The 20655-nt window shown below is 40.5% G+C and overlaps 1 protein-coding gene across 2 annotated transcripts in view; it reads right to left on the minus strand.

Moving 5' to 3' along the window:
• Positions 1 to 20381, minus strand: part of PARP8 (poly(ADP-ribose) polymerase family member 8) — a 123232-nt gene extending 102851 nt beyond the window's left edge. For both annotated transcript variants that reach the window (XM_071425441.1, XM_071425440.1), the window contains exons 1-2: positions 20006 to 20381; positions 19263 to 19317 (exon numbers count right to left, since the gene is read on the minus strand). In XM_071425441.1, the coding sequence (XP_071281542.1) occupies positions 19263 to 19317; positions 20006 to 20096 (146 nt within the window). In that variant the 5' untranslated portion in view covers positions 20097 to 20381. The remainder of the gene's footprint in view (positions 1 to 19262; positions 19318 to 20005) is intronic.
• Positions 20382 to 20655: the final 274 nt, after the last annotated feature.

Raw genomic sequence — 20655 nt, forward strand, 5'->3', positions numbered from 1 at the left:
TGGTGAGGCACTGGCACAAGTTGCCTAGAGAGCTGGTGGATGCTCCATCCCTGGTAGTGTTCAACACCAGGCTGGGTGTGGCTTTGAGCAACCTGGTGTAGAGGGAAGTGTCCCTACCCATCTTGGACCAAGATGCTATTTAAGGTCCATTCCAGCCCAAACCATTCCATGATTCTGTTATAACCAGTGCTGGTAACACAGGGCTCTTCTACGTATTGCTGTGCAGAGCTTATACAGCACCAAGGAAGTGGTAGGGGTGGGCAAGAGTCTAGGAGAGGGCACAACCCCAAGTCACTCTGGCTGGGGCCAGCAAGTGAGTGGCAGTGCCCTGTGGGGCTGCGCTGCCCCATGGTATTCACTGGGACAGCAAAAGGAGGATGCTCCTAACAGTATATGATGTGAGCTTGGATTTCATATAGCAGCACTTCATACAGCAGCTCTTCAAGTACTTAAGCAAAATTTCAAATACATCCAGATGTGCTTTTCTTATCTCCCTTTTCCATTTTAACTCATGCAGGTCCGAGAACAACTGTGCATCTCCAGCTTTGAAGGAACTTTGAAAACCATTAAGGATAACATCTTTTCAATGATAACCAGGCTTGTTTCAGGTGTGACTTTTGAAATACTGTGATAGCTTTTAAAATACACATTACAGACCAGCAACAGACCCACACCCCATGTGGCTCACCATATTTCCCATGTACTGCTGCTGGTGCCTTTTTGGGACTACCTAAAACCAGAGGCCAGACAAAATTAAGAGCATAAAAAGCAGTAATACTTATTGAAGGGCCTTCAGGTGCATTTAGGGCACATAGAGCCCACCCAGGGGCTACACCCAAAAATGGATGGTGGGTCACAGGTTTTCACACTTTTGTAAGTTCGGTCCATTTGCATATTGGGAGTTAAATTTCCAATTACAGCTTCAGGTAATGAAGTAATTTACTGCAAGTTTGCTCCCCCCAATTCACTTTTGTTTGCATTTCTCAGGGCCTGAGAGAGTGAAGTGTCCTTGATTCCCAGGCCTAGAGAGGAGTTGTTTTGTCTGACCAAAATGGGAAAGCAGTAGCTAACACTTGATATGGATTTTAGTGTCATACACTAAAGAATTGGAGCATAACAAATACATGAAAAATATAAAAGCTAAAATCCTAAGGCATCACCACAGGCCTCATTGCAAACCGTTATCTGATCATTCCCTGCAGTAACCTGTTATATGAGTAAATTTATGTGAATCTGAATTACAGTCCTTATTTAAAATCCCATTGACAGATGTTACAAACACTACAAATGCTTCAACTTTATGCGTGCAAATATGCAAGTATTTTGTTTTCAGACTGAAGACAAGAAAGTAAAGTATTTTAATAAGAAACATACACTATATACATCCAAATGGTTTTGTATAATTAACTCAATTTTAATTTGTTTGCCTGAAATGAAAATGTTAGTTCAGCCAGGAGTTAGATCTAGTGACTATATTACAGTTTGCAATCACACTCACAAGTTACAGGGACACAAATTAAATTAAATCAAATTTTGAATCTGATCATGGCCACCATTAAAAATATTGTACAATTTTATCAAACTGTAATGTTTGGGGAGCACTTCCTCCAACAGATTATCTTTAGTTTTCTTTTTTTAAAAAAGTAAAATCTAAACTGGGACAATTATTTCTAAGAACGAGACAAATTAAGACTTTCCTTTTACCCACACGAAAAAATATATACTTATTTGCCAGACATGGAGGCCTCAAGCTTTATATCAAGAACGTGATATTAAGAAAAAGATGATGTTCCAGGTATCTATCCATACAGACATCTCTCCATAATACATGCCTGTCTTATCCTACAGAGCAGCACTGAATACATATGCACTGACAGATTCTGATTTTTACTCAATTTTGTCGTTGTGTAGTCCATTTTCTCCCTAAAGCATCAAAGTTTATTCTTCCCTTTATTTCTAGCCTATAAATATGGGATGCTACATTTTCTTAGAATATAATACATTCCTCTCCTTTTTTCTCAAGAGTGTTACTTTTCTTTTTCCCTGAGACACCGTCTTTCTTCACATGCTCACACTGGCGTCATTTTCTCTCTGACTCAAGCTCTCACACCTATCTTTCCATTTCCCCTTCCAAATCACATGCTTATCTCCTTGTCGCTCCCCCTGCCCTTTCTACTAATAGCCAGCCATCTTCCTTCCCTCAGTTTCTCAGTGCTCTCTCCTGATTAACCCTTTCTGTGCACCCATACCTGGCTCCCAGTCAGTAAGGCAGCTCCAGCACACCCACCTGAGCACTGGTTTTGTGTGTCTAGTCTGAGCTATGCTGCCATGTCAGATTTCCCATCTGCCTAGCTGCCAAAAGGCGTGAGGACATGAAAGGCAATGAAAGATCATTATTCCTGAAATATCCCAAAGCATTCCAGTAAAGCCAGGGACACCCCCTAATGTCACTAAACCTTTTCATCTGTAGATTTTGTAACAAGACAACAGCATTCACTGAGCCATGAGACATTCACCAAAGCTACATTAGGACAAGATCTGCATAATCATATTGTTTTAAAATTGGTACAACAGCACTTCTCATCGAGAGCCACAGACATTCATGCTGATGCAATGGTATGTCACTTTTCCCCATGCCATTAGATACCACTTTAAACCTTAATTTCAAATACCTGAATGCAACTATATGCATTCATACGGTAGAGATCTTGAGTTCATAAGCTACATTATGTCCTCAGTGCAATACCCAGCTGTGAAAGACAAACTCAGACCCAGACCTTCTCCTCCATTATCTCTAACCTTTTTAAAACATACCATCAGCAGAGCAGAACACACAAGAGCAGAAACAGGTTATAAACCACACTGTACCAAGGCAGCCTGAGGTGAAGCTGTAGAATGAGATATATAGATTTGGAGATCACAATGCACAGACTTTACTGGTGTGGGGGGAAAAAAAATCAACTCTTATTTTTCTTTAATGATTAAATACAATCGCCATATGGGCCATTCACTTATGAGCTGGACTTGAGGATCCTTGTGGATCAAGCATGTTTCTACCATGTTTGTGGGTCGTCCCTTTCAACCCAGAAAATTCTGTCATCTGTGAAATGTATCTTAGGATGTCAAAGGCCTGATGTCACAATTCAGGGGCACCTGAATCTCACACAGCGAGTATGCTGGACATGCACTGTCATTTTACTCAAAACACCACAGTAAGGCACAAATCTCACAACTGCTTTGTATTAAAAGATGAACTTAGAGCAAAATCCCATTGAAAAATACACGAACCTATGTCAACTGACTCAGTCAGTTGAGTTTCACTTCACCAACAGAACTCTTTAGATGACCCAGGAGACAAAAGACTGAATGCTCATTAAAAGGTCTTTGACATCTCCATTCCTAACCAGCTGCCTCCACCAAGCACCTATGCTGTTGCTCCAAAGCATTCATCCAAGCTATCAGCATCCAAGCAGCCCTGCACAATTAGTCACACCCAAAAATCCTTACAAAAGGATTTAGGATCCTTTTACTATTTAGAAATAGTAAAAGGTAAAAAATGAGAAAGGACCTGACAACGCAGAGGTTTTAATAAAGTTTTAGGCTCTATTTTCATGCTGGTACAGCCTAATTGTGGGGCTGGATTGTGTTGTCTCACAGTTGAGCACCCTGACACCTCTACCCTGGGAACAGACCAGATTATACACCAGTGAATGGAGGGCAACCACTAGGACAAAACATTTAGTCATATTTTGAAACAAAAAGGGCCTGCACAGATTGTCACTCTTGTAGGAGGCAGTCTTGTAGAAAGAGCAAAGAAGGCTTTATTCAAGAGAACCAAACAGTTTATTTAGTGATACGATACATTCTATTTGATTAGCTAACTGACAAAAACATCTTCCTCATACACTGTCCTTGAAAAGAACAGAGAGACTAAGTAGAAAAACACCACCTGCAGATTGTTTATACTTAACAACTTATCACGTCCCTACAACTCCCTAAAAGTTCTCACAAGCCGCTGTGAGAAACGCTTGCCATTTCTCTCTCTCTGTCCCATGGCATCCACTACATCACTCTAGACAGGAGCCAAGTACCTAAATTCCCTGGGAGTGCAAGTCCTGACACAAGCCTGTCAGCTTTTCCTACTGGACAACTTTGCAAAGCCTCTCCTCAGCACCCTGACAGTGCCATCCAGAGCTGGGTGCTCATACTGTCAGCTGCAGTGCACAGGAAACCAGAGAAAGGTTTCCAGAACCTTACGAGATAGGTGCTCTAAGACCTGAGTAAGTTACTTTTCAAAATTATTCAAAAGACCAACAAGTGTAAGCTTCTCTGACCCAAATATCCCACTGCCTTCTAACTAGCACATGGGCACTTACTTGGCATGTTCATCTATCTTCACTGTCAGGGAAAAATAAAGTTCTAGATTTTATTTTAAAAGGTGGATGTTTCTACCATGCTGTTTTGTAAGACATCTCTGCGGGCTCATTTTGCCACTTTACTAAATGTAACTGTGAAGCAGCTGGTTATGAAATAATGCAAACTGAATTACTCAAAATGCTATTGATGACATTGACCATGTGATATGGTCAATCTTAATGAAAATTATATTAAGGAATCAGAGAGTACTTTGAGCCTCTGTAAATACATACATGTTACGCTTAAACATAAGGCAGGGTGGGGGGTGGTTAGCTAGACAGACGGCCAAGATACACACATAGATACACTGGGTTAGGTTCATGGAGTGTAAATAAAGCCAGTATCATTGCTTCACCTTTATGCAGATGATTGCAGCTACAGAAATAATCAAATAAATTTAAACTATAAATGAGATTATTTCTAAATTAAATTTGGGCAGAAGTTAAATATTTTCCTGAATTACTCCAATAAACTTTAACTGAAAAAAATTGAACAGTAAAGGTAAAAAATGACCATATAAAAGAAATTAAACTGTGCTTTCTCTTTAGTTTATCTCATCAGTTTCCTTTCATAGTCCAGAGGTGGAGAGGATCAGGCTAAATGAAGAAACCTTTTATATATTCTGTTTCAATCAACATACTGATCAGCAGCAAAATGAAAATGTTTCTGTGATTATCTCCTGAAACTTATCAAGTACAATAATAAAAACCTCAGCAGTTCTGACCAATTGACTTCAAAATTGAAACAATCTAGGTAGGAAAGTTCCAACATCACCCCAACCCACTCAGCCTTCACCTCACCAACCAAGCATTTTTTCAGTACAGTATATTATGTAGTTAGTTCATCATAAGCATATTGCAATCATGAGACATTTAAATCACTGAAGTTTGAGAGCTGTAAAGGATTCTCACTCAGTCAGTAGCAGCTAATGTCCCCATCACTGGCATAATGTGCCACTGCAGAGCTATGGGCTGCACCCAACAAGGAGCTTAAGGATATTAGGGGTATAAATAAACAGCTCAACTGTTTTATTTATCTGAGCCTTGAATACACATCAGTCAGATGCAAAAATATTACTTTTTGAACTTTAGGTAGAAAGTTTGAATGAAGTGTGGTATTAGTCATGCCCAGCCCTTTAGATTAAAATAATACAAAGCCTGGCATTGTATCTCTTAAGGAAATAACATTACTATAGCACGTAGTACATTCAGCTTCAAACTCTTGCCAGAATTATTTACTGCCATTAAAAATAAATTTAAAATAACTCAAAGAAAATAAGAGGTAAACAGATAATGAGAAAACAGATATTTTTCATTGTCCTTATTGTCCTTTAACATATATTAATTGTAGAGGAAAGTACATCTTACTCTGTCTTTGCTGTGTAACACAATCTCTTTAATAAAGATGCCTTCCCACACAGGCAGGGTTGCACCTTAAACTGATGTAACAGAGCTGAATATCGACCTGTGGTCTTTCTTTGCTCTACTTCCTCCTGATTTCACCTCTGTAGTCCTTCATGCAACAGCAGCAGCAACAAAGAGGAAACAGTGAACCTCTTCCTGTGACAAGGATCTTCCACCTTCAGCCACACATTAGCAACACCCTGAGCAATGTTGCAGAACCTCTGCCAGCCTCAGGGCCACTGTGACAACTTAGCAGGGAAATGAAGGGCAAAACTCATTTGCATGAGTATTTAAAAAAAACCACACAGTTTTGAACCAGAAAAAAAAATTAAAGGGAAAGAATTCTTATTATGAAGAGCTCAGATGTATTCAGATCTATAAATCCTCTGAGAAAGGATGGAATGCTAACAAGAAAGCTGACACCACTTGCCAAAAATCAATGTGTGTGCACACACTGGATATGGTCTGGAGTGGCTGCATGTGCTGCAGATTGGTTCATGCTGGATTATTGCATAAGATTAGCAATGCCAAAGAGATACTTTCTGCATAGTTCTTCTTCAGTAGCAAATATTTTATGTTTAACTTGAAGGACTCCAAGACCTCTGGGAAGCAAGAGGCAATAAAAAGAGTCTGTGATCCTTCTTCAACTCCTTTCTTCCCAGATTTCACTGATACTGAACTTACAGAATTCCTTCTATTTGCCTGGCAAGCTTTTTGCTGGCAACAAAAGGTTTCCCCCAGCCTCAATACTATTTTTTAGAAGTTAATTTTTACTTTACTTGACCGAACTTCCACCAAACTGCCCTGCAGGGTTTTGCTATCTGCCAGCCTGCCACTAGTCCTCAAGTCCCACTTGCCCTGGGAATGGAGGAGAGCAGCCTTTTGGAAGTGCAGGCTCCCGTGGCAGACTGCCAGGCTCTGTCCCACAGACAGCAGGGATCACCTGGGGCAGCTCTCTGTCCTGCTCTGACAGCTCTGAAAAAGACAGTCCCTGCAGGTGGATGGCAGTGCATGCACTAAGGGAGCTGTGACAGAGCAGCCTTCGGGGAGGGTGCACGCACAGGAAGGAGTTTCACACTCTCACCATTTCTGTGGCTCACCCCTCCAGCTGTACACACTGGTACACCCCCCAGCAGATTTGCTGGGCACTACAGGTCCTGTGTGGGGAGGGCACACCTCATCCACCCTCTGCCTTTGGTGCTGGTGATCTGCACAACAGGCAAACCTGGTTTTCAAGCCTGACCCTTAAAGAAATCACACCCAAGGTGTGCAGTTCACACTAGTGAAACTCCACTATCAGGACTCCACTAACAGGACAAGTAAATCAACTGTGACTTATACTATTATAAATCAAATCAGAATCCAACCAAGTAAAAGCTCAAACATTACAGTGACTAAAAAGCCACTATCAAGCAGTTCTATTACTGACCAAATACATGAAAAGAACATTTGTCATGTTCACCAAAGTGAGTACTGTAAGTGAACACCTTCAGCATCCAAAGTGACAATTAAGAGCACCATGTAGCTAATGAGCCATGCATTGTTACTGATCAAAATATCAGATTGCCTTTATTTAGGGGAACAGAATTAAAAAATAGTTACTGGAGAGAGACTCACAAAGGTCTACAGAGGTTGCTTGTTCAAGCATAAGGAGCCTGTAATATGAAAAATGGGAAACCACATAGGCAACATTGGGTTCATCTCCTTTGCCATCCTATTTTACAATTTCTATCATGATAAGAGCATGCAACTTCTACTGGTTCAAGAAAAAAATTCCCTCTTACACCTGTGCAGCATCTACAGTTAAAGAAATACATACCACTGCTGAACATCTAAGTAAGTTTATACTTACTTAGGTGCAACAGAAATCACAAAAACACCCCAGCTTAAAAGGACTTTTAAACCTACCCAGCAAACAACTCAGGCAGCAGCTGCAATGATTTCAGCAGTGATTTCTGGGGGATTTTTTCCTAGCCACACAGCAACTAACACGTGCATCCGTTATTCTAGTGAAACTTCCAAAGAACTGAAACAAGTGTTTCAGAATCTACATCTAAACTGAAAAGAACTGGGAGATGCATGGTCTAGAGCTGCTCTGTGCTGTTAACTTTCATGGCACACTTGTGTAACTGTTTCATGTCTGTTTTGTCTGTCTGCTTCAGCAATGTGAACACAACAACCAGAAGTTTTTGTTAGAATAAATCAGTAATCAGTATGCTATATATATATATATGTTAGAATAAATCAGGATGTTAGAATAAATCAGTAGAATAAATCACTTCTGGAAAACAAAAGGCTGTAAGAAAGAAGGTGGAAAATTACAAGTTGGGAAGAAATAGGAAGACAATTGCAAGGAGATTATGCTCCCCAGTGGCATAGACAAAATGAAAATAGCCAGAATTGGTGTCAAACCTTCTCTAACTTCTGCAGACTGAAGTCATCATTACTGCCCAAGAGGGAATGCAGAGGTGGTATTTTCTGTGGGATAAACTCTTCCTTGTGCCAGGGGTATCCCATGGGACCACCACCATTATAAACAAACTGGTCAGTGCTTTGCCAAGTTCAGCTTAGCACTGAAAACCAAAAAAGAGACAAAGAGACCACTGTGGTGTCTTGGCCTTTGCCTACAAGTTGCAGCACATGCAATCCTGAGACTCAAATGCCACACTGCTGGGAAAACTTGTTTGCTGCGTGGGAGAACATCTCAAATCCCTATCACTTCAAGCATCTCTGCACCATTTTGGTCCTCCCCACTTCAAAACAAGCCATTCCTAAAAACCATACTTTGTATCTCCCTTTATCCAACTTGTCCTTACTTGTCACCTAAATGCAAACACAAATAATGTGTAATTTCACTTTGGTATGTAACTAATCATGAATATACTAAACTTTTCTATTAGAAGTCAAAGAAGATAACATTTATATTTAGCTTTGCTCTACTTACACTTCCTTAACAAGACGAATACAATTATAGACAGGTCCGCAATGCTGTAAATTGGCATGACTTCACCAAATTCCATGGCAATTTGTCAATTTAAATTAGCTGAGAATATGGTAATAATGTTACATCACAAAAAGTACAACAGAGAATTTAACTTGTAACAAAATAACGACAGGAACATCTTGTAAGCAGCAACAAGAAGGACAAAACACTCATTAATGCCAGCAATATATTGCGATCTGCTCAGTACTTATGTCAAAAGCTCTGCAACTTACACACACTGAGATATGCTGGAAATGTGCTTTAGAAATTACCATGCCACACAAGACAGGCCACCTTTCACAATGGTCTTCCAGTCAAAGACTTGACTCACCGTGCTGCTGGCTGATCGTGGCTTTTTAATAGGTGAAATAATTAAAGACTGTAGCCAGCTTTTCTTGACCCCAAACGGTGATCGATTTATGTGCTCCATAAAACCAATAGCTTTTGTAATTTTTATCCTGACTCATTTAACTACAACTCCTGTTCTCTTCACAGACAGCAATGCCTAATCCTTAGGAGACCCCTGGGAGGCCAGCACCTTCCACACATCCATATCTGCCTTGAAGCCAGACAGAGCTAGATATAGAAGATATATATTTACCCAACATATCTCTTTATGTTTGCTGCCCTTGGCAAAGGTCAGTTTTCTGCTGAACTGCAGAATGAATGTGTTTCTTCATGTCTTAAATAAAGGCATACATTTTAGTGAAGTAATATTTTTTAATACCTAATCATTGATAATTAAACACAGAAACAGCATAACAAGCAATTATTCATCACAAGAGGGACAAACCATAGCAAGTAAATGATTATGAAGGAGATGTAAATTCAGGTACAAAAAGAGCCTGGAGTCTCCCTGTACTTGCCTCCTCCCCATCTATGATTCACAGGAAGAAGGCAATTCTTCTAATTCACTGTATCTAGCTAAAACCAAGGAAGTATTAGAATCACTCACAACTCACCATTTAAAAATAGAACACCAAAATGAACAAATTAAATGGAACAGCTAAAACATGGAACTGTAAATGTCCTCAGATTACACAGCAAAATAGTTTAAAAAAAACTGAACTGGTAGGTGCTAACCCCATGTTATTTTACTTAATGCTTTAATCAACATTGAAGTTTTCTGTAAAAATTCCATCAACAGCTAAATCTGGCACAGAGAACATGTAGAAAGCAGGACTGCATAGCAAAGGCAAAGGTTATGCTCCCCATGTTGCCACTTACACATATCCAACTTCACTATTCTTGTCACCCACTGACAGAACAGTAGTCCTCCTTCAGCATGAGCCTACAAAATCCTAGCACTGAAATTTTATGCCAAGTCAAAAAAGCTTTCTCCTACAGAATGGTTAAAAGTCTTCACAGCAAAATTCTTTAACATTATACTTTCTTAAAAGAGCAGAATTAGCATGTTTAGTTTTCAGCTGTAACGGTACTACAGCTACAACCATGTATGAAAGAGTTCATGAAAAATTCATAGAACTGCATTAAAACAGTAAACTACTTCATATAAGTCCTTGTCTGTAACAGAAGACTACTCTTAGTGCCCATAACTTCTGCTCTACAGTATAAACCAAGTAGGTTTTCCAGAAGATTTTAATACATGAATATAATTTTTTTTTTTTTGGTCTGAAATACTGTAAAACTTTCTTTTCCTGTGTTTCCATTGTAGCAAAAATATATATTGAAATGACCAGATTTCACACAGTTTCAATATAGACAAAATCAGTATGATGCTTTTAGTTTTTTTCATTGAACTTGTTTCACTGAATTTCTTGAGAAGAAATCATCAATTCTCTTTCAACTAATGGGTTATACCTACAAAAACATCTTGAGCCATTTCCAGACTCAGCTTAAGAACTGACACTGATTCTGGCTGAATGACAGGTAAAGAGGCATTTCATGTGGCCCAGAAGATTACATTCTTAAAAGATGACTCTGTGACAACCAGATTTTCAGATGCTAAGCCTAGAAAGACAGAGGAGCAGGAGTTTGACAACTGCCCATCTGTCCGTGCCCTCAGCAACATCAGCAACCTGGTGAGCATGCATGAAACAGAGTTTTTTCCATGGATAGATTGCAGCTCTCCAATCCACAAAAGTACTCAAAAATGAGAAAACATCTGCAAAGGTGACAGAAAACAGAACTCTGGTCTTCAGAATTTCCCCCACTCATATGAAAAAAATCACTGTTCACTATGAGTAGTCAGCAAAAAGTCAAATATTCAGCAGTATCACTGTGCACACAAGTGAGCCTCATCACATCAGCAGAACTACTCTCGACTCAGAGCTGTAAATCAGATCAAGAAGTTGACTATCAACAGGTACTTTTATTACAATGGAATTCTTTCTGGTTTCAACACCTTTATCAACTCCAGACGGACAGAAGAGCATCCTAATTATTTTAATATTTTACTGTGTGTGTGAATATTCTGGGGTGAGAATTCCCTATCCAAGATGATATTTCAGCATTAAGGAAGAAGAATAAGCAAGAAGGAGTGATTACACACACACACACACACACACACACACAGAAAAAGTAATTTGCTGAAAAGCTAATGACATGAAATACTGTGTCTAATCCATAGACTATTTTTTCTACTTGAGAGCAACCAGTGTCTGTCACAAACACCTTTTTGGGCAGAAAGATGACATCTTAATGGTGCAAAGCAATGCTGTCTTCTAGCTTGGCTCTCAATGTGAAAAAAATCTTCTCTAAAAGCTTAAAATGGAACACTTATTTAAAGCAACAAGATTTGAAGATAGGAGCCTGCACAAGATGAAATGCAGAATGCTACACAATCCGAAAGGAATTTATCCTTTAATTACATACTCCTTTCTACAAATGGTATGTGACCATTTTTTGCACTCTGTTTTGGCAAACAGTATATTTCATTATCCAGGTGACATGCTGTTGCCCTTTTTATTTCTGTTCAATGCCTTGAGGCTGGAAGGAAACATCTGAAGGGTTAGCTAGTTTCTTTGAGCTTCCTCTTTGCCCTTAATTCCTGGCTCCAGACAGGCTCCCACTGAGCATTACAGGCCTTTCCCTCAGAACAATTCAGTTCCATCCTAATTGCCAGGATATGCCACCATCCTCTGTGACAGACAGGAGAAGACAACTGCCCATGTTTCTTACTCAAGGCACTTTCTTGCTCTTCTGCCCATAGAAGTGGGATGGATGCTATCTTGTGTGAGCATGCAGAGAGCTCTCAGGGGAAGGAGATGTTAATTCTGTACCTTGTTAGGGCTCTCTTCTTTCAGTAAGACTTTCTAGCTACTGCTACATGGGACAATAGGTTTACCCTAAGGAGTCAATTTTGTCATTAAAAAGGAGCTTTTCCTCATATGAGGCATATTCCATGAAATACCTGTAAAAATCTTCACCCTCCCGTAGCAAGGAGGATATAAACTGTCCTCTTCCATAGGATTTATTTAATGCTGAAACAGAATGATACATTAGACATTTTTTAGATTTACTCACATTTCATCCCTTTCTTAGTTTTAAGTGAACTCTCCCAGCAAATTAACTGGGAGAATTTACTTTCACTCTAGGTGCTGAAACTATTTTGACTTGGGAGTGGTTAGACTCTGACTCAAATGAGAATTCAGGTTCTACACAGTAAGTAATCCATGGAAAAAAATACGCCAATAGGTATCTTCAGATCTTTATTTATGAGCATTGAAATATATGGGAAATTAGTAGAGACTAACAGGAAAAGGCAGAAATGGCATTAGTCCTAATATAGAGGAAAATGATCTAAATTAATTTTGGCAGAGTGAACTCAGCTTTCAAATTTATTTGTCGTACCACATTAGCACTTTAACAGTGACAGCCTAAAGGTTTATTTTTAGGTACTAATATGTTAAAATATGTGATGAAAGTAGAGAAAGAAGTCACTGAAATTGTTTTCTGTAAAGACATTCAAGCACTTTCCCCAACTCCATGATGGAAAACCATTCAAAAAACAGTGCATTCACCTGTATGGCAAAAACATCTGCAATAAAAATGGTGACGCTTTTAAAACGTGCTAAACAACCCATGTTAATACCAAGACTGCTATGTGGTGTGGCAGCTTGACACTTCTGAAAACTAGACCATTAATTTAAATGCCTAAAACCACATTTTTCTCACAGAAAGGAAGGGGTTCACAATTTAAAGCAGTTGTTCTTAGTATCAGTACAGTAGGCAGCAGAAAGAGGACAGCATCTTGCTTCACCAGGCCCGAACAGGATCTCCACAAGATCATGCTCTCCCTGAAGTATATGTTTTTTACATGATGCAGTGATGGGGACAGAGTTAATTTCAGACAGGTTTTTTAGCAGCAAGGTAAGAAGGAGCTGTCAGACACAAACCCAGCAAAATAAGGCGAGCTCAGTATCACCCTGAGTAGAATGGTAGTGGCAACTTTGCTCTTCACAACCTTTCAGCATTGGACTTAATGATGCACTCTTACTATTGTGTCTACTAGATCTCTTTCTAGGATGAGTAATTTGTTAAATCACACCTACTGAACTTCTTGCAGCATTTAACAAAAAACTGTTTACAGGAATGTATGGATAGGTTTCATGTATGTACTGCACACAGACCATATTAGAAGTAGTACAAAGTTAGAATGAAGGTATATTAACAGAAGCTCGTAGAATGAAAAACACTTGTCTTAGAGAGAGATTTTAAACCTGAAGTTTAAGTAATTCCTGACCCAAAACTGCTATTTTTGAGTACCCAAGACTGTATTCAACATTATCTAAAGAATCTTTAGTGAAAAAATGAAAATCACAATTCTTCCCATGTTATAGCTAAACTAGATTCCCATCTCATACCACAGATTTCTCTCTCATGGAAAGAGTGTAGGAAATGGTGCAGTAACAGCAAAAAATGTTAAGCCATATTTGATAGGAAATTTAAAATGGAAAGATGTAGAAATTTCCAGGTATTTTGAAGCAGCAATTAACAGATGGCTAGGTAAAAGGTGTGTATCTAGTTTTCACCCCCCTCTTACTTACTTACGCTACTTGCAAGAGTAGATTTTAGAAATGTAATTACCTACTTAAAACCTGAACACAACAGTCATACACAGCCATCAGCACCAGGAGATGAACTGTGCTTGCACCAGCGCCTCCTAGGCTCTGCATAAAACTGATTACATCTAAACTAAAACCAGTCAGGGCAATGGATTCCATTAAAATCAATTTTCACTTTCATAAGCCATACTTTCATCTTATGTAAGCTACCACTGTTTCCAAAAGGAACAGTCCAACCTTGCCCTTCCAATCCTGACACAGCCATAAGCACACTGCCATGTAACAAACCTGACAGAGGAGCTGAGCCCAATTCAAAAGACACTGATTTTGGAAAAACTACATGATTTTGGAAATAAACAAAACCAACCAAATAAATGTGCTTAATTTTGGGATTTTCTGATGGACACAATTTTATGTTTTAGTTTAAAAACTGTTTTTCAGTTTTTTCTTTTTTCCTGTATTTTACATAAAGTGAACATCAATATCAAGATAAGTATCATTCACCCAAACATGTTTTTCTTTACAACTTTGCGTACCAAAGACTTCAGTGTTATCAGAATTACACCAGCATCTCAAAATTCTTCACCAAATGGAATCTCTCATGTAGGCAGTTTTATAAATCCACAGAAGAATCAATAGAGTATACCATAAAAGGGGAGAAAAAGGTTATCTGTACCTATTTATTTTCAAGTGGTTTAAACACCTTGTGGACATAATGTGCTAGAACTGCAGATAGTGGTTTCATCTCTGGCTATATAGTTACAAGCAACGGTAGTCACTCTTTCAGTGGCACAGCTCCCTATCTGTGAAATGCTTCACTACTACAGCGAAATGGAAAGTAACTCTTCATTTTACATGAGAGCGTCTGATACTACAATAACTTCCTGAATAAAACACAAAAAGCCAAATATTCAAAATGAAAACCACGTAAGACAACAAACTGTCATTATTTTAAGCAAAAAAAATCAAGTACTCCGGACCAAAATTTCCTTGCTTTTTCAGAACTGCTACTGTTACAATCACTGTGCTGAAGCACAGAAGGCAGAACCTAAGTCCACTGCAGGAACAGAAGATGAGTACTTTGCTGGCAAAATTAATCTGTATGTTCAGGTGTTACCTAGTTGCAATATGCTGCAGTATTAGATCTCATTATTAGTTCTCATGCACAACCTTATCGTCATTGTCCTTCACTGCCAATGAGAGTTAAGAACGTATTTGAATGAAGAAGTATTTCAGGACTGATATGATGTCCTTGTTTAGCCTCAGGGAAAAAAAAAGAGCAGGGTGGAAAAAATACTAAAGAGAAAATATCTTTTTTCAGGACAACCAAGCACTGTTTCTATGTAAAGCATGTCAAATGACATATAAACTGAAAACAACTTCAGGGCAGTATGCATTTTTATCTGAAAGATGACAGATCAGCAGATCTATTCAGTCTGCTTGGTTTCTGGAGGAACAGTGTTTCATACAGGGACAGAAAAAGGAAACTAGAGATTCTTTTAAAATTGAGAACTCCACACGTTCACAATTTAATATCTTAAAGTTGTGAATATCTTTATTCACAACTTCCTAAATTTAATATCTGTTTTAGATCCTGCAGAAAAAAAATTACTAATTTTTAAATTTTCTTCTTGATATAGTTAAAGGAGAGTAAATCTTGCACAGTCACAGCACCTGGCTGAACACCTCTTTTTATAAGAACTCAACCTACTTACTGCTTTCTGACAATGAAATAAAAACATATTAAATTGATAAACAATTTGCCCTCTACTTAGTGCCCACATTATGCATGAAGACATGCTTTTACTAATAAATTGCTAATTACAACCTTCCTGAAACAGGTCACATCTCTGTAGTGACAAACAGATCTAATAATTTGGAAGCGTGAACACAGTGCATTAAGGAATACACTCTAAAAGGATTGTCTGAACTACTACCAATTTACTATGGGATTACAAGTTAAATCCACATAAGCAATAATAAATGTCCTCTGTATCAGACTTATCTATTTGGATGGATCTGCAGCATGCTTATGTACTACCTTAATATTTCAAAAGTGCAGGAAGAGGCTATTCAATCAATCCAAGCAACAAGGGGAAAATCAGATAAAACCTGAGAAGCTGGTCCCAAGAAAAAAATCTCACACAGATAAACTTAGCAGTTTGAAGGAAAAAAGCATAAATAAATCTTAGGTCCTCATAATAACTGAAATAATGCTCGTAGACTAGACTGACTTACATGGACTTACCCTGATGTACTGTTAATCTAGCTCTGGGTTTATAAATTTAAGATCACTGATAAACAAACATAATGGGCACTAGAGGCAACTACAGTATGCTGAGGAAAACCCAGAGAGATATTTAACTTGCTAGTATCGTCATTTGCCAAAGAATCCTGCTTCTCAAACAAATTGCCTTTTTTCAAGGACTTCTGCTCTTCCATGTAACTAACCACCATGGCTAAACTAAGGCTGTATTACACACTGACCTAAAAAAAAATATTTAAAGGAAACAAAGCGTGAAAAATTCTTAGTTACAGGCATGGCTAATAATGAGTACTAAAATACTTTAATCTTTCTTACACACCACTTCTACTCTTATTCATTCAGACCTTTTCTTGGTTTGAATATCCATTCAGTGAACATCCACTGCTCTGCCCATTACTCTAATGCTTGTGGCTCCTGTGGACTGGAAAAACAAAATTCATTGGGCTGAGTATCTGAAACAGGGCCCACTGGCTGATGACCATGATCTAAAAGAGGCTCTATCATTTTGGGACAACTCCTGAGTGCAATAACCAGAAAATGGTGTTACCACTCAGGAAGAGCACAGCTGCAGCAGTGTCAGCAGAAAAAGCTCATACCCAAAGGCCAGAAAGAGGGTCCTAGGATGACCTTGCGCTCTCCTGAACTGTCACCATGTATAAGTCACTGCTGTTGACTCTTACTGGAGACTTGCCCAAATGCTGCACACGTTGCAGTAGAGCTGCTGCTGCTCCACGAGAGCTTCCTCTAAGAAGAAACCACTCACACACCTTTGATGTACGAAGCTGAAGTCTTTTTCTGAACAGCTTTCATTTTACGCACTTTATACGTATGAGAGCTTACTGGCGTAAGCCTGCCACTCAGCACACCACTGTACACCAGGAATACCACAGAACAACTTCCTAAATCACAACACAAACAAGGAGGGAACACAGAGAACACAAAGCCCTCCTCTAAAAGGATGCTTTCTTAATGTGCTTAAAATGTTAAAGGAAAGTGGAATTTGAGTGTGCTCTAAGTAACAACCCACTTCCACCAATTTCTGTAAGCATTACGATTGTTTCTCAATTCTGTTTGAATCATCAAGGTCCTGAGACTGTTTTTCAGTCATCAATTTCCTAAGCAAATGCTGACCCCTGTTTAAATTCAAGGCTGAGGAATATAAGGCCCTCTTCCGTTTCTCATTGAGCAAGTGCCAACACTTTATTTCAACATTGATAAACCAGTTTGTTTGCCATCAGTTATGCCCTTAGGCTTTTCACTTTATTCAGCTCAGAAAATGGAAACAATAGACAGGTTTAACTTCCTGTTTTCTTCTATGATCTTTGGTTTAGAGAACAGTTGAAAGCAACTTTCAAATTCATTCATTTTAGTTAAATGATAAATGGTGTCTCTGTTAAATAGTTTTTACTGTATTGATTTGAAGGAATCTACTCCACAGCGGATACTGTAAAGAAAAGCACACATCTTTATTGATGCCAAGAGAACATGCAGGGGTTAGCACCTCCATATGCATGTCTGACTGTGGTTTATTTTACACAGGATTTTATACTTTTACAATTCTGGCATCCACCCTTTTTTGTTTCCTTATATGAAAGGTACAGTTTTAGGGGCTGAGATCTTACATAACTTGTGGTTTCATTATCATAGGGTTACAAACATGGTAGATAGTTCCTATCATATTCATCACATTTATCCAACTGATACTATGCTTTGCTATGACAGTGCTTTATTGATTACGTTCTTCTCTTTTCTATCTATTAAAACAAAACTTATGAACTTACGATTCCGCATTTTTCTTGCCTTTCATGACAATTAACATGCCTCTCCCTCCTTATCACCGTAGCCCACCAGAGCTAGGCCCTGCTTGCAAAAGTGAGCAGCCACACCTCTCAGGATTTGTGAATTCATGCCTATGCTAAGGTGCTTATGTCACGTGAGGCCTGTGTTTCAGTATCAATCCTTTCAAAACTGTCTTAAAACCACACCAAAACAAAGCATATATTAAAAGACTAAAGGCAAAGGTATAATATGACCAACCCAAAAATATATTGGTTCTCAGATACTGGGTGAAATATTCTACTTCACTGAAAATGAAAGAAGTTGTCCTTTCCTTTAGTAGGAAGTGGTAGGGTAGTGAGGTGGGAAAACATTTTTCTGAGCAGCCCTGAGAGCCTGGGGACCATCTGGGAGTCTGGTCCTACAGCCAGATCCCAAAGTATGCACAGAGGGAGCATTGATGGCTGTGGGAGTGCTGCCTCCACTGACAGGCTCACTTGCAAAGAATACAAAAGAATCCAGTACTTTAATGTGATGAACCCTGCAAAAGAAAAATAACTGACAAAGGTAGAGAGAAACTGAATTATCTAAAAAAAAAAAACCCAAAATAAAAGCAAAACTTCTTGCTACATCAAATTTTAAAAATCTAGCTAAAAGAGACCAACTTACCATTCAATTTTCTTTTAGCACCTTATAACTAACAATCAGGGAAAGCAGAAAAATGTGCTCAAGTTTCTACATATATTTCCTTTTGAAAACTGACACGTACAACAAATGAATGCTGAAATATATTTTGAAAATGTGTACACGTACAATCCAATTTATGACCACAAGCTGGGATCCACTTAAAAATACTATTTAAAACATTCAATACAACATTTTTTTAGCCTTCTAGGTAATACTGACATTTCATTTAATGTCTCAGGAATTTAATTTGGTCAACTGCAGACAGCCTTGCATCTGCCATGGGACCAAATATGGCTCTCATGCACTGAAGTAAGCGGCTGATGTGAAATTTGGCCTATTTGTTATTACAATCTTAACTTTTCCCAGTTTTTTAACACGAATTAACTTTACACCATACATTGATGCCTTTGCAATGTTTCTGTTAGGTTTACATCTGGCAGGAATTCTGTATCTCTACATAAATTGAGGAAAAAAACAAAGATAAAAAGCTTCACAGAGCAGGACTCTAAGGAAGGAGCCTTTGACAACTAGGATCACCTTTCTCATCACCTCCCTCCACACCGCTTCCTCACTTTACGTTTGCACGAAGGCTGATCATTTAATCATCCTTGCAAAAGATAAGGAAACAAAAAAACCTGCCACGTTATTGAACCACTGCATTTTACTGCCACCAGGAAATGGAGTCATTACTGTTAAAAAAGTACCTTTTGGAGCCTCCAATATAGGTGAAGGTAAAGGTGGAGTCTGAGTACCTGAAATCTGAAAGACAAAGAGCTGCTTTATTACAACTTGTCTTTATTTCGGCTGAAGTAGCCGAGGCTTTACGGAGCAGCATTCAGCTCCCGACACGGGGGCGGTGGAGAGGGAGTCGGGGTGAGCCAGAGGAAATGCAGCATCTCCCCCCAGCCCCTCGCAACAAGTGCCCGGTGCTATGGCAACGGCAGGGAATTCCATTGTCACACACGGCAACAGGCAGCCGACAGCCGGGCTCCTGCGACGGCTCACGGCCGCCGGCACCGCACCGGCACCGCCGATCCCCGGGGAGCCGCTGGCCCCGACCGGGCCCCGTGTGCGCCTGGGTGTGCCCCCGGCCTGGGGCCGGGCACCGGGGGCGGCCGCCCGGGAGCAGCCGCGTAGCGGAACCGCGCGGGCTGCGCCGGTCTCGGGCTCGCCCCAACGCTCCGGGGCTGCTGCGTGCGGCCGCCGCTCCGCTCCCCGCCTCGGGATGCCGCCCCCCACCCCGCCCGCCCCTTCCCAGCCGGCGCCCGGTCTCCTCTGCCCTCATATGCCCTCGGAAGGAGAGGAGGAAGACGGGATCTGAGAGCGGCCCCGCGGCCGGGAACAGCGGCGAAGGGCACGGGCACGGCGGGAGCGCGGTCCGGGGCGGGCGCGGCGGCGGCGACGGGAGCCTCCGCGCCGCCAACCTGGCGCCCGGGGACAAACTCACCTGCAAACAGGCAGTCCTTTTCCGCCTTGCACTTTTGGATCACAACGTCAATATCCTTCTGAATCCTCTCTTGTCTTGAACACATCCCCATGAAATAAATCCCAGGGGAAAAAAATAGCAGCCTTTATTTCCACCCCACCCCACCCCCCGCGCTGCCAGGGTTTTTTTAAGATTCAGCCCGAAAGAAGGAGCCCGGGGCTGACGAGCAGGAGCCTCTCCGGCGGCACGGTGAGATCCGTTCGGCCGGTTGGAGGACGTTGGAGGCAGTCGGCGGGAGCCGATGTTGTTTGCCCAGATGCGCCCGCCCAGATGTGCCGCCGCTGCCGGCGAATGGCAATTTCCTCACAATGGATCCAACGGAGGGTGGCGGCGGCGACACGGGATCCCCCCACCCCCCCCCACCCCCCCCCCCCCCCACGCCCTCTGGGTTTTTTGGGGTTGGTTGGCTGGTTTGGTCTTTTTTTGGAGGCGAGAGAAAAAGGAAAAAAAAAAAAAAGGAGGAAGAAAAAAAAAAAAAAAGAGGGCGGGGGGGCCAAGCCGACCCGGCCGCTGCCGCTCACATCCCTGCCCCTCCCGCCAGCAGCGGCGATCGCCGCGCAGCAGCGGCAGCAGCACAGCGCGGAGAGCCGGCGGCGGCACCCGCACTCGGT

The sequence above is a fragment of the Agelaius tricolor genome, unplaced genomic scaffold (assembly GCF_023055355.1).
Source record: "Agelaius tricolor isolate 1412-34295 unplaced genomic scaffold, bAgeTri1.0.p SCAF_4, whole genome shotgun sequence".
NCBI lineage: Eukaryota > Metazoa > Chordata > Aves > Passeriformes > Icteridae > Agelaius > Agelaius tricolor.